At 44.5% G+C, this 14,244-nt stretch overlaps 1 protein-coding gene across 2 annotated transcripts in view; it reads left to right on the top strand.

Moving 5' to 3' along the window:
* Positions 1-14,244, top strand: part of PKN2 (protein kinase N2) — a 167,576-nt gene that overhangs the window by 102,741 nt on the left and 50,591 nt on the right. For both annotated transcript variants that reach the window (XM_056523194.1, XM_056523196.1), the window contains exons 4-7: positions 1,658-1,778; positions 3,496-3,641; positions 7,335-7,548; positions 13,053-13,238. In XM_056523194.1, coding sequence (XP_056379169.1) covers positions 1,658-1,778; positions 3,496-3,641; positions 7,335-7,548; positions 13,053-13,238 — 667 coding nt within the window. The remainder of the gene's footprint in view (positions 1-1,657; positions 1,779-3,495; positions 3,642-7,334; positions 7,549-13,052; positions 13,239-14,244) is intronic.

Here is a 14,244-nt window from a genome sequence, read left to right as displayed (position 1 = left end):
GCGTCAATAGCTAGGGGGAGAGAAACAGCGGCAGCAGGGACCCCAGGACAGGCAGGGGCAGAGAAGCCGGCAGCGACGGCAGGTCTCTGCACCTGCAAAAGCCGCTGCAGTTCATTGATTTAAAGCGCCCGCTTTAAATCATTGAACTGCAGCGGATTATCGGCGTATAACACGCAGGTAGACTTCTGGCTAAAAAAATTTTGCCTAAAAAATGCCTGTTATACGCTGATAAATACGGTAATTTATGCAGGATAAGTCATCAACTGCCGAGCCGAGAAGTTCGTGACGAATTTAATTTACTGTAAGTTCGCTCATCTCTATTCATTTTATTTATTCATTTTATTTATTCATTTTATTTATTCATTTTTATTTTTATTTTTTTTTATTGGCAGAATGGAAAAAATGCTGAACCCTTATCCCAGTGTACTCCTTTAACCCCTTTCCAACCCATGGGGCTTGGTAGGAAATAATATGTTCACACAGTGGAATTCCGCCAGAATATTCTACATGGGCATTCCAATGCAGCAGAATCCCATAGATATCAATGGAATTCTGCTGCTCCATGGTCACAGCGGAATTTTGGCAGCAAAAACATCTGCCGTGGAAATCCCGACTCTGGCATCTGCTGAAGGAATAGACATTATGCCGATTCCGCTCGTAAATGCATTTCTGAGCACTCCTACCGCCTGCAGGATGTCCGCTCGTGTTTTCTCGGTGGACATTCCGCACATTTTCCGTCATGTGAATGTGGCCGAAGTCGTCCTCGGCTGACACCTGCCGGTAATGACTTACATCGAAAATAACCCCATTTTTGCCATTTAACTGTTTAAATACTTCAATCGTGAACATTAAACATTTGTGCACATGCCTGGTTGGTGCCCCATCGTGATGTAATTGCCGGGTGCCGGTCGGTTCTCAGGCCATCCCGAGGCCTGTACTAAGCCTCTGTGTAGCCATCAGTCAGCAATTGATACAGACTGTAGCAATAGAGCGCCGATCTGGAAGATACATTTAATGCTTATACATTACATTGACCCTTAGAAGACTGTAAACATTTAGAAGATGATTTATCAAGATCCGTAGTAGATTTTTTTTTTTTTTTTGCTTAGTCGCATGTAGTTGCGCACGTGACCTTTCTATACATGCTGCGACTTTTTGATTATTCCAACGCACATTTCTGAAATCTGCTCACGAGGTAATTTTTATTTTTTTACTTTGCAGTGGTCATGTATTTATCAAATGTGATAGCCGCTATTTATGAAGAAAAAAAGTCGCATCTCCATTTAAGTCTCGTGTATTCCCCTGAAAAGGAAATTAACTTAACACCCTTTAACTGTTCTTGTTCTGCATCATGAAACAAAGCTACTTCATTAATGTTAATTATAGAAAAAATTATATAACTAATAACTATTCATTTTAACCTCTTAAGGGCGTACCTGTACACCCTACACCCAGTCGCGGTGTGGTCCCAGCTGCTAGTCATAGCCGGGACCCTGGGCTAACAGCGTGCGGCATCGATCGTTGTGCCGCGAGCTGTTAACCCTTCAGACGCGGCGTTAGGGTTTTTATTTATTTATTTCTTTATCGGATAGTCTACATCTTCTTCTTCCTCTCCTGTGACCAATGAGTAAAATCATTTTTGTCCTTCTCCCTACAGGACAGAAAGCTCCTCGGGACGGCCCAGCAGATGCTGCAAGACAGCAAGACCAAAATAGAAGTCATCCGCATGCAGATCCTCCAGGCCATGCAGCAGACCAATGAAATGTCCTTTGACAATGGTAAGATTGTATATTCCTGATGCATTACTAATAGTGTAGGGCAGTGGCCTCGTGTAGTAATGGACATTTCTGTCCGGATCTTTCCAGAGTGTGTAAATAATTCTCATTTTGTGGAAGTTAAAATGTCCGAAGTTTAAATGGGTTAATTACACTTCAGCATTGACAATGTCGCAATCCAAAAGCAGTTACCCCCCCCTTCTCCCCCCCTATTAATCGCAAGAGAATAATTTGTTTTATTGGTCATTGAGCCGTTCTCATCCCTGTGGGTTTAGAAATGCATTATGTGTAAGTCGTCATCAAGATGGGGCAACGTATACTTGCACAAATGTGGATGAAATTGATGGTACCTCTTGTTAAAGGGGTACTCTGGTGGAAAACAATTTGTTTTTGTTTTTAAATCAACTGGTGCCAGAAAGTTAAACAGATTTGTAAATTACTTCTATTAAAAAATCTAAATCCTTCCAGTACTTATCAGTTGCTGTGTGCTACAGAGAAAGTTGTGTAGTTCTCTCTAGTATGACCACAGTGCTCTCTGCTGACACCTCTGTCCATGTCAGGAACTGTCCAGAGCAGGAACAAATCCCCATAGCAAACCTCTCCTGCTCTGAACAGTTCCTGACATGGACAGAGGTGTCAGCAGAGAACACTGGTATAAGTATAAGTATTGCCGCTCCTAATTGTGCGTTGCGTGCCATATTTACTATATAGCACATGTAAAGCTTCTTCACGGTCACTTAACGTGTTCGTTTTGCGGTTACATGAGGCACTGCATGCATTGGTCTTTATTCTTACAGTAGAGAAGTCATTAATTCTAACTTTGTGAATTGGGACATTTAAACTTGCTTTTTTTTTTTTTTTTTATTCCAATCTAAATTTAGTAGGAGTCGGAGTCGGTGCAATGTTTTCCGACTCCAGGTACCCAAAATTTCGTCCGACTCTGACTTCTCGACTCCAACTCCACAGCCCTGGTCACCGGTCATGGGTCCTTTAACAGGATAATGACCCAAAACACAGCTAAGAACGACTCATACGAGCAAAACATAGGACTATTGTGAAATGACTTCGCTATGAGCCCTGATCTAAATCAAGGAGCTGAAACCTGCAGTCTGGAGAAGACACCTTTACACCTGAGACAGCTGGAGGAGGATCTTATAGGGAGTGGGGGCCGTCACGCCCCCTCCCATAAGATTTTCATTGAGGGGCGTGGCCTGACTTCACGAGGGGGCGTGGCTGACGCCCCACGGCGTTCGGAACTAAATGTTCCGAATGCTGGCCAGTGGAGTACCCCTTTATGTGTTGCTTATATGGTTGCAAGCATGGATCACTTGAAAACTTATATTATCTTAAATATTTCCATATTCTTGTATATTGTAATTAGAAATGAGCGAACTTACAGTAAATTCGATTCGTCACTAACTTCTCGGCTCGGCAGTTGATGACTTATCCTGCATAAATTAGTTCAGCTTTCAGGTGCTCCGGTGGCTGGAGACTCTCTCCTAGGACTGTATCCACCTTTTCCAGTCACCGGAGCAGCTGAAAGATGAACTAATTTATGCAGGATAAGTTATCAACTGCCGAGCCGAGAAGTTCGTGACGAATCGAATTTACTGTAAGTTCACTCCTCTCTAATTGGAATACTTCCTTGTATAAATATCTATAATCTCTGTAGAATTGTGGTGTTCTAACTTTTTTTTATTTTTTTTATTTCTGCTTTCAGCAAAGCCTGTGATTAGTCCTCTTGAGCTCCGAATGGAAGAATTGCGGCATCACTTTAGGATAGAGTTTGCAGTGGCGGAAGGAGCGAAAAATGTTATGAAGCTGCTAGGATCTGGGAAGGTTACAGACAGGAAAGCCCTCACTGAAGTAAGTTTTGATTTATCCTTTAAGTGCAAAAAAAGAAACAAAACAGCCCCCCAAAACCTAAGGGTACATACACATGTACAGGATCTTCTGCAGATTTGATGTGTTCATTCATTTAGTTGCATTGATATTTGCTGCAGATCCTGTACGTGTGAATGTACCCTAAGGGTCTATTCACACATGCAGTATCCTGCACATACTTGATGCTGCAGATTTCAATGTAAATTTGCAACTTCAAATCCTGCCCATTGAATATATGCAGGATACTGTATGTGTGAATACACCCCAAGGGTGCATTCACATGTGCGTATTTTCTGCAGCAAGAAAACCCACATGAAGGTACCCTTAAAGGGGTACTCTGCCCCTAGACATCTTATCCAAAGGATATGGGATAAGATGTCTGATCGTTGGGGTCCTGGCAATGACTGGCAATGCAGGAGGCTTGTCAAGACTGCTGTAACGCCCCCTCCCATAATCTTGCATTGAGGGGGCGTTGCCATGACATCACGGACCTCCGCTGCTGCACCTGGCGTTCGTTTAGAACGGGTGCAGCGCCGGAGGCCCTTGACGTCATTGCCACGCCCCATCAATGCAAGTCTATGGGAGGGGGCGTGACAGTAGTCTTGACAAGCCTCTCGCATTGCCAGTCATCCGGCACGGAGCGAAGTTCGCTCTGTGCACCGGATGTCTGGGTTGCCTCAGCCAAGATTGCAGAGGTCCCCAGTGGCGCCACGCCCCATTGTGACTTCATGCCACACCCCTCCATTAATGTCTATGGGAGGGGGCGTGGCACATGCAACGCCCACTCCCATAGACATGAATGGAGGGGGCGTGGCGAGATGTCACGATCACAGCCACTGGAATGCCCAGGTGCGCGGGAGGGTCCAGCAGCAGGCCCCCAACGATCAGACATCTTATCCCCTATCCTTTGGCTGGGGGTTAAGAGGTCTAGGGGTGGAGTACCCCTTTAAGGGGTATTCAAATTACTTCTGCAATATGCGATCACTTTATGCTTGGTGGAATTTCAACCTCTGGGGACCCTTCAATCCCCAGTAAAGGGGGGCACAGCTGCAATTTAGCACCATTTCACCTACATTTTTCACTGCATGGCAGCACCGTGGCCACCTTTTGCTGTTCAGAGAGTCCCATTCATTTGAATGAGGGTCCATTACAGTTCCCTGCATGTTTAGGTGACTGGGGTGACACCGTGCAGGAGTAAAAGCAAAGGGGATTGCAGCCCTAAAGCAGAACTTGCCTCCCCTTTATATTTTTTTTAGTATTCTTGAGGGGTCTCTTAGGTCAGATCTCCACCTATCATAGAGTAGCAGTCAGATGGGAATAGCCCTGGTCAGCGTGGCAGCATGAAGCAGAACGGTTCAGTCATGGTTAATTCATGATACAGCGGACGTCTCAGGTGACGTTGGGTTTGGCGTTTTTCTTGGGTGGAGCAGTGTTTGACTTTTCAGGTTTATTCTAGGTGAGCTCCCTCCCACCTCTCAGACGGCGATATGATAAAGCACGCTTACCGTATAAACACGCTTAAATAATCTGTTTAATGGAAATCACCCAGCGTGTCAGAAATAGCTTTTAGGGTTTTGTGTATTTTATATTGTTCGAGGATTATGCGATGTGTAAATATCCAAAGTGGTGGTAAACATTTATATCTGTGCATTGTATCTGCCGCACATGGGTTCATGGACTCCAGGGTAGAACCGTACAGACCTGCTTGATCCACAATGTGTTTTTTTTTTGTTTTTTGCAAATACTGAGGCCATTAAATAGTAGTTCTGGGAATGTTCTTTGAACTGTTTTTGTTGAATTTCTTGTACGTGTAAACTCTCCACATAAGGCTGTCACCTGTGACTGAGGGTATGGAAACAAACGCGCTCTGAAATGGATCTAAAATGGGTGGCTTGCTGAAGACTGTAATATTTACTGTCTATGTTGCATATAATCCTGAAATCTGTCTTCTCACTGGTCTTCAGGCCTCATAAATCGGTTAACCTCCTGGTCTCTGAAAAGCTCCTATTGTCGTCTCTGTCTACGGTGTGGAGGAGGCTGAGCTCCTATTGTGTTCTCTATCCACAGGGAGGAAGAGGCTGAGGTCCTATTGCCTTCCCTATTTACAGGGAGGAGGAGGCTGAGCTCCTATTGTATTTTCTATTTACAGGGAGGAGGAGGCTGAGCTCCTATTGTCTTTTCTGTTTACAGGGAGGAGGAGGCTGAGCTCCTATTGTCTTTTCTATTTACAGGGAGGAGGAGGCTGAGCTCCTATTGTCTTTTCTATTTACAGGGAGGAGGAGGCTGAGCTCCTATTGTCTTTTCTATTTACAGGGAGGAGGAGGCTTGGCTCTTATTGTGTCTGTCTACAGGAAGGAGGTTGAACTATTTTGTCTTCTCTATCTTCAGGGAGGGGTGGCTGAACTCCCATTGTCTTCTCTATTTACTGGTGTCACCTCTTAAAAGAAAACTGTCAGCTTTCTCCCCCAGCACTAACCAGCGGCACTGGCTGGTAGTGCGGGGGACGCTGATCAGTTTGGTCCTTACTGTGCCTGGATCCGCCGCGCCGTTCAGCTGTAATCTTCAATTTTTGGAATATGCAAATGAGTTGCTAACTGGCATCGGCCGAGCTAACTGGCACTCTGACGTCAGTGCCGCTGGCTGCCGCGCCGGTGCCAGTTAGCACCTCATTTGTGTATTCCGAAAATAGAAGATTACGGCCGAACGGCGCAGCGGATCCGGCATGGTAAGGACCAAACTGATCCGCGTCTCCCGCACTAACAGCCAGTACCGCTGGTTAGTGCGGGGGGAGAAAGTTGAGTTTTCTTTTAATGTAATTCTGTACAGATTATTTTCCAGCACACTCCTCCTTATCACAGATGCAATAGGAGCTCTGGCTTCCCCTCCCTGAAGATAGGGAAGAGAATAGGAGCACAGTCTCTCCCCCCCCCCCTTCCATGTGGATAAGACAATAGGAGCTCAGCCTCTCCCTCCCCTGCAGAGTGATCTCGGCATAAATTACAGAGCAGCTTACAAGTTGGCACCAAATAAAGAACGGGGTTTATTGTATCTATGTCCATGGGGATTGCTGTAAAGTATATCACTATAGCGCGGTATAAATATGCAGTAAAAGTCTGAGAATTCTACCGTGTGTACTCAGCTTTCTGAGGAAATCCGGCCAGAAAATAAAGGACTTACTCTGACATCTTCTGGTAAAGACGACCATATATAGAATTATTACTGTGCAATGTGCATTAGAGGTGATCTGAGAGGCTTTAAGCTTAGTGCGCCTTTTTATTTATTTATTTTTTATTTTTTGGAAGCCTCAGCACCTGATTAAACATGAAAAACAGGAAAAAAGTCTAAATTTTCTGCCCCGCCCCCAAGGAGCCAGAAGCTTTGAAAAGGAAACTTTATGGCAGGGTTTCCCAACCAGGTTGCCTTCAGCTGTTGCAGAACTACAACTCCCTGCATGCCTGGACAGCCAGAGGCTGTCCAGGCATGCTGGGAGTTGTAGTTCTGCAACAGCTGGAGACACCCTAATTGGGAAACACTGCCTTACTGAAAGGGTTTGTCTCATCAAAGACAATAAATTTTCTTTGCTTAAGTGTAAATTAATTTGCTTATTCCATAAATATGAATTCCAACTGGATTTGTCTTTATTTTATTTATTCATTAATTTTTATTTTATTTTAGGCTCAGTCCAGATTCAATGAGTCCAGTCAGAAACTCGACCTCCTGAAATATTCTCTAGAGCAAAGACTCAGCGAACTTCCCAAAAATCACCCGAAAGGCAACATTATCATAGAAGAGCTGTCCATGGTGGCGTCTCCTACGCTGAGCCCGCGACAAAGCATGATCTCCACGCAGAACCAGTACAGTACGCTGTCCAAGCCGGCCGCCCTCACAGGTAAATCTGGAAATTCTCATGGGGGAGGGGTAAGGAACATGCTGAGCAAGGGAAAAATATTATAGAGGTTAAAAATATAAAATAAAAATTAAAAAAAAAAATTAGATTTCTGGATTTATTATTATTATTATTATTATTATTATTACTAATTTTATTTATTTTTATTATTTCATTGTCTCTTATGAATTTTGATCTTGGGAGTGAACCCGAACCTTGGCTTCATTATCCATGAAAAACGAGACGTGTATGTTTGAAATATACAAGAAAAAAATTGCGTGGCCCTGTTTATTAGAAAATGTGGTGTACCGTATATACTCGAGTATAAGCCGAGTTTTTCAGCACGATTTTTCGTGCTGAAAACACCCCCCCCCCTCGGCTTATACTCGAGTGAACTCTCTGCCCTCAGTGGTCTTCAACCTGCGGACCTCCAGATGTTTCAAAACTACAACTCCCAGCAAGCCATCGGCTGCCCGGGCTTGCTGGGAGTTGTAGTTTTGAAACATCTGGAGGTCCGCAGGTTGAAGACCACTGCGGCCTTCGACATCATCCAGCCCCTCACCCCCTTTAGTTTTGTACTCACCTCTGCTCGGCAGGACGTTAGGGTGCCCTGGTCCGGGCCATGTGTGCTGCAGGGACCGTCCGGTGCGGAGGGATAGTCGTTCCGGGCTGTCCATCTTCACGGGGGGTGGGGGGGGGGGGGGTGGAATAGTCACGTTTCCTTGACGACGACGCACAGGGACGTTCATGAGTAACGTCCCTGTGCATCGTCGTCAAGGCAACGACTCTATTCCGGGCTGGAAGCGCGGAGAAGAGGGCCCCCCCCGGTGAAGATGGACAGCCTGGAATGACTATCCCTCTGCACCGGACTGTCCCTGCAGCACAGATGGCCCGGACCAGCGCACCCTAACATCCCGCCGAGCAGAGGGGAGCTCTCTGCTGACATCATGAGCACAGTGCTCTCTGCTGACATCTCTGTCCATTTTAGGAACTGTCCAGAGCAGTATATGTTTGGGAGTACCCCACAGGAGTACCCCTTTAACCCTTCAGATGCCGCTGACGGGAGGGTCCCCACCTGCCTCCTTGCTGTCCAATTGGCAATCTACTGCTCCATGCCTGCTCAGTTAAAGGAGTACTCCGATTTCAGTGTGTGTGTGTGTAAAAAAAATAAACTGTCAAAGCGCATTGCATTGATCACCTCTTTGCCCTACTAAAAATACATTTTGATATGTACATCTGTAATCCTCTCCCCCTTCTATGTCCTCTCACTTCTTCCTGGTTAAGCAGGTACTTGGTACTATAAGTCCCAGAATGCCGCAGAGTATCTGGATACAGGACTGATACCCAGAGTCCAATATAAACTAATGTTTAAAGTAGAAAAGAAAGAGAATGTATCCATGATTTGTATGCGCTAGAAAGAAGTAAATAAAAAGAATAAACAATAAATGTGATAGAAAGCAAAAATATTGCTAATAAAACAATAATAATGGTAAATTAGGACGGGGCGTCTCTTCCTTATATGGTTAATAAATCAGGTCCCTGGCAGTTACCAGTAACAACACTCAACACTTCTAATGTAGAATATAGAATTTTATATAGATTTATAATTAGAGATGAGCGAACTAACAGTAAATTTGTTTCGTCACGAACTTCTCGGCTCGGCAGTTGATAGCTTTTCCTGCATAAATTAGTTCAGCTTTCCGGTGCTCCGCTGGGCTGGAAAAGGTGGATACAGTCCTAGGAGACTCTTTCCTAGGACTGTATCCACCTTTTCCAGCCCAAAGGAGCACCTGAAGGCTGAACTAATTTACGCAGGAAAAGTCATCAACTGCCGAGCCGAGAAGTTCGTGAAGAATCGAATTTACTGTAAGTTCGCTCATCTCTATTATATATATATATATATATATATTATATATATATATTTTATTTTTTTTAAGGTAATTTTAATTTGGAATTAGTCAGATTAAGATAAAATCCCGTATTTAAAGGGGTACTCCGCTGCTCAGTGTTTGGAACAATGCTTAGAACCGTCGTTGGGAGCTCATGTCATAGCCCCGCCCCCTCATGACGTCCCTCCCCGCCCCCTCAATGCAAGTCTATGGGAGGGGGCGTGACGCCCCCTCCCATAGACTTGCATTGAGGGGGCAGAGAGTGACGTCATGAGGGGGCGGGGCTATGACATGAGCTCCCAACGACGGTTCTAAGCATTGTTCCAAACACTGAGCAGCGGAGTACCCCTTTAAGTCCCAGTTTATGTCATAGTTATAATATAGTTCATGCAGCAAGTAGATATCAAAGAGCGTTCAGATGTCCCAAAGGGTTAATTAGATTCATGCGATATTCTCGGCGTATTCACATATTGCGTATATTCCCTACAGAAGCAATTAGTCTGTGCAGCAAAGAGATATAATGGAGCGATATCGGAGAATCCCAGAGGGGAGCTGATTGATTTTAGGGGAAGATGTTACCAATGTTATATAAAAAAGAAACAAAAAGTTACTGGTGCTTTAACACCGCTCCCAGCCCCCCAGACTCAATGATTGGCAGTGGTCTCCAAATTGTGACCTCCAGCTGTTGCAAAACTACAACGCCCAGCATGCTCTGACAACTTTTAAAGGAAATGTGTCGTCAGAAAATTACCGATTGTTTAAATGTTTTTTTTATTTTATTTATTTTATTTATTTTTCATTTTACTGTCTAGATTATAAAATTCCTGAAATCTTGCAGTTTTCAGTCTGGCCACTAGGCCTAAGACTGAGCGGAGACTTCCTGTTCTCTGTGATGAGGAGGAGGCTGCTAGGAAAGTGTTCTGTACAGCAATTAGTGAGATGTGACAGCAGTAGATAGAGAAGACAATTGGAGCTCAGCCTCTCCCTCACTGTATATAGAAAAGGCAATAGCTCAGCCTACCCCTCCCTTAAGACAGAGAAGACAATAGGAACTCAGCCATCCCGTCCCTGTAGATAAAGACAATAGGAGCTCAACCACCACCTCCCTGTAGTTGGCTCCTATTGTCTTCTCTATCTACAGAAAGGAGGAGGCTGAGCTCCTATTGTCATCCCTATCTACAGGAAGGAGGAGGCTGAGCTCCTATTGTCTTCCCTATCTACAGGAAGGAGGAGGCTGAGCTCCTATTGTCTTCCCTATCTACAGGAAGGAGGAGGCTGAGCTCCTATTGTCTTTATCTACAGGGAGGGGATGGCTGAGTTCCTATTGTCTTCCCTACCTTAAGGGAAGTGGAGGCTGAGCTCCCATTGTCTTTATCGACAGGGAGGGGGGAGGTTGAGCTCCTATTGTCTTTATCTACAGGGAGGGGATGGCGGAGTTCCTATTGTCTTCCCTACCTAAATGGAAGTGGAGGCTGCGCTCCCATTGTCTTTATCTACAGGTAGGGGATGGCTGAGTTCCAATTGTCTTCTCTATGTAAAGAGAGGGGAAGGCTGAGCTATTTTCTTTTCTATATACAGGGAGGAGGAGTGATTTTTTGCAAAAGCTGGAGGGCCAAAGTTTAGAGACCACTTATGCTTCCTGAGCCGTGCAAAGGTCATTCCACATAGAGAAGGAGGCCGAGCTCCTATTGTCATCTTTTATGTGGAATGACCTCTGCACGGCTCAGGAAGCATAAGTGGTTCCAAAACTTTAGCCCTCCAGCTGTTGCAAAACTACAACTCTCAGCATGCCCGGACAGCCAACGGCTGTCCGGGCATGCTGGGAGTTGTAGTTTTGCAACACATGGAGGGACCTAGATGTGATACTGTACATTGACCTTGGTAACATCGCTGCTGTAGAAGTAGTTTGTTTTTTTGTTGTATTTTTTTTTTTCTAAATTTGCTTTATCTATTGATTTTGTACAACAAGCGAGCGTCCCGCCGTCTTTTTGGTCCCCTTTGCAGTCAGAGGTTTGTGTTAATGTGTATTTGACCCATATCGGAAATCCTGTACTTCTTCACATTGGCCCAGCGTGATCTTTGCTGTTTATCTGCTTTTGTAGACTGATGCAGCGTCATGCAGCTTCTCCAGCTGAGTATCTGCTCGGCGTCTCGCGCATTTACACGCTATGTAGGGTAATTGGCTTCTAATTGGCGTCTGATCACGTTAGTCCTGGTGTTTGTATTCATGAGCCCTGGGGGGCTGAAGGTTGTCAGCACTGCTGGGACCCCATGCAATGTACTGGGATAAAGCCCTAATTTTATTTATTTTTATTTTTACATATATAGAAGTAAAGCAGCATAGTTAGCTCTGAAATTATTAAAGGGGTACTCCGGTGGAAAACAATTTTTTTTTTTTTTGGTCCTGGAAAGTTAAACAGATTTCTAAATGACTTCTATTAAAAAAAAAAAAAAAATCTTTACCCTTCCAGTACTTATTAGCAGCTGTATGCTACAGAGGAAGTTCTTTTCTTTTTGAATTTCCCTTTTTCTTGTCCACAGTGCTCTCTGCTGACACCTGATGCCCGTATCAGGAACTGTCCAGAGCAGGAGATAATCCTCATAGCAAACCTATGCTGCTCTGGACAGTCCCTGACATGGACAGAGGTGTCAGCAGAGAGCACTGGACAAGACAAAAAAAGAAATTCAAAAAGACCCGAATTTTCTCTGTACTATACAGCTGCTAAAAAGTACAGGAAGGGTAAAGATTTTTTAATAGAAGTAATATACAAATCTGTTTTAACTTTCTGGCACCAATTGACTTATAAAGACTTTAAAAAAAATAAAAAATAATTGTTTTCCACCGGAGTACCCCTTTTAATTCTTTATTTTTTTTTATTTTTTATTTTTTTTTAATGTTGTACACTGTGCGGTAAAAGTGATGTTATATTTATTCTGTGGGTCAGTACGATTATGGCGATACCCATTTTATTTTGTTTCCTTTTCTGAGCAAAATTATTTTTCTGCCATTCATTTTCCAACAGCCGTAACTTTTTATTTTTCATCCGACGCCATTGAGTAAGGCCTCATTTTTTGCGATGCGTGCTACGTGGCTGGCAAACAGGAGGTCATAGCAACCAACTGCAACCCGCGATCGTATTGGGGCGCCGCCGTTGGTGAACAGGGGGAGCGGGCTGTCAACACAATAGATGCGTAATCCGGATTAATCATGGCATCTATAGGGTTCATGCTGCCGGGACCAGCGCATTTGCGGCTGCGGCGGGATTCCGGATGTGATTGACAGCTGGGTCCCACTGCCGATCTCCTGGGCTGCCCACGGCAGTGCCGGAGATGGCTAGGACGTATGCATACATCCCAGTGTGCGAACGTGTCGGGTGCTGGGATGTATGCATACGTCCTATAGCGGGAAGGGGTTAAAGGATACGGTATTTGACAGTCAGAACCCTTTAAGCAAGGATGCAGATGTATTTCTCCCCCATTAACACCACCACTGTTCTCTCTAGTACGGTATTATATTTGAGCCCTATAGCTCTGCGCATGATTCTCATTTGTGATAGAACAATAGTGACGTTCTCTTTTTCTGACTTTTTTTAATTTATTTTTTGTTGTATTTATCAGGTACCCTGGAGGTCCGGCTGATGGGCTGTCAGGATATTCTGGAGAACGTCCCTGGCAGGTCCAAAGCAGCGACCGCGACCCTCCCAGGCTGGAGTCCCAGTGAGGCCAGATCCTCCTTCATGAGCAGGACCAGTAAAGCGAAGAGCGGCAGCAGTCGGAATCTCCTGAAGACCGATGACTTTTCCAGTTCAGTAACTTTGTGTTTGTTATGGTTTGCCTCCATTTACATGACCTTAGCCGTGTCTCGTGATCGTTTATGGAAAAAGGGTTTCTAGCAGTTTCCATGTTCTTCAGTAGACTAGGACCTTGATATGTTTTTAGCAATTGGCCGGTTATTACTCTTACTGAGGCTATAAAGCTCCGTTCTATTATAATCAGTAGTCGGCGATTGTATTTATATTGCTGTGATGAGAAATGGGCCAATAACAACATTTACTGTTGCACATGTAATGCAGTAATATTATATTAGTGTCTTTGATGTTTTTGTCCCAGTTCAGTTGCCTCCACACTTTTTTTTGTTCTTTTTCCACTATGTGGCAGCTTACTGTCATCTGCAGGGTTACGTCCTCCTCCTTAGGAGCTTTCAAACGCCGCCTATCCCCAGCAATCTCATTATCATCGTTATTATTTATTTATTTTAGGATGTGCCTCCATGCACAGAATGCTGCTTTAGAGATAATTTCCTTCCTATCTAAAAGACCAGGAGGGCAGTGATCTAGTAGGGAAGTCCATACATTGATTCGTATGTGCTGCTTTGCACAATGTAAGGACTTCCCTAGTATATCACCACACTGCTGGTCTCAGGAAAGAAATTATCTCTACAGCAGTACTCTGTGCAGGGGGGCACATACAGAGGGCTGCTGTAGAGGTAATTTCTGCCCTAGGAAACAAGGGATATAGAAGGAGGAGTCCTTACATTCTGCCGGGAGGGACATAAAAATTAATGTAAGTACCTCCCCCCCCCCCCACTATATCCCTGCCCTCCTTGTCTCATGGGGCAGAAATGATCTCTACAGCAGTGCAGGAAGGCACATACAAATCAGAGTACTGCTGTAGAGATCAGGAGTGCAGTGATGTAGTAGGGGAGCCCTTGCAATGTTTACCTGCACAGTCCTACATCTTCCCTGACACATATTGACTGTATGTAGAGTCTCAGTTCAATCCTAGGAGTTGCAGCACCCAGGATAGACTG

Source organism: Hyla sarda, chromosome 6 (genome assembly GCF_029499605.1).
Source record: "Hyla sarda isolate aHylSar1 chromosome 6, aHylSar1.hap1, whole genome shotgun sequence".
NCBI classification, from domain to species: Eukaryota; Metazoa; Chordata; class Amphibia; order Anura; family Hylidae; genus Hyla; species Hyla sarda.
Note: the sequence above shows the minus strand (reverse complement) of the source record. Positions and strands in the feature narration are given on the sequence as shown.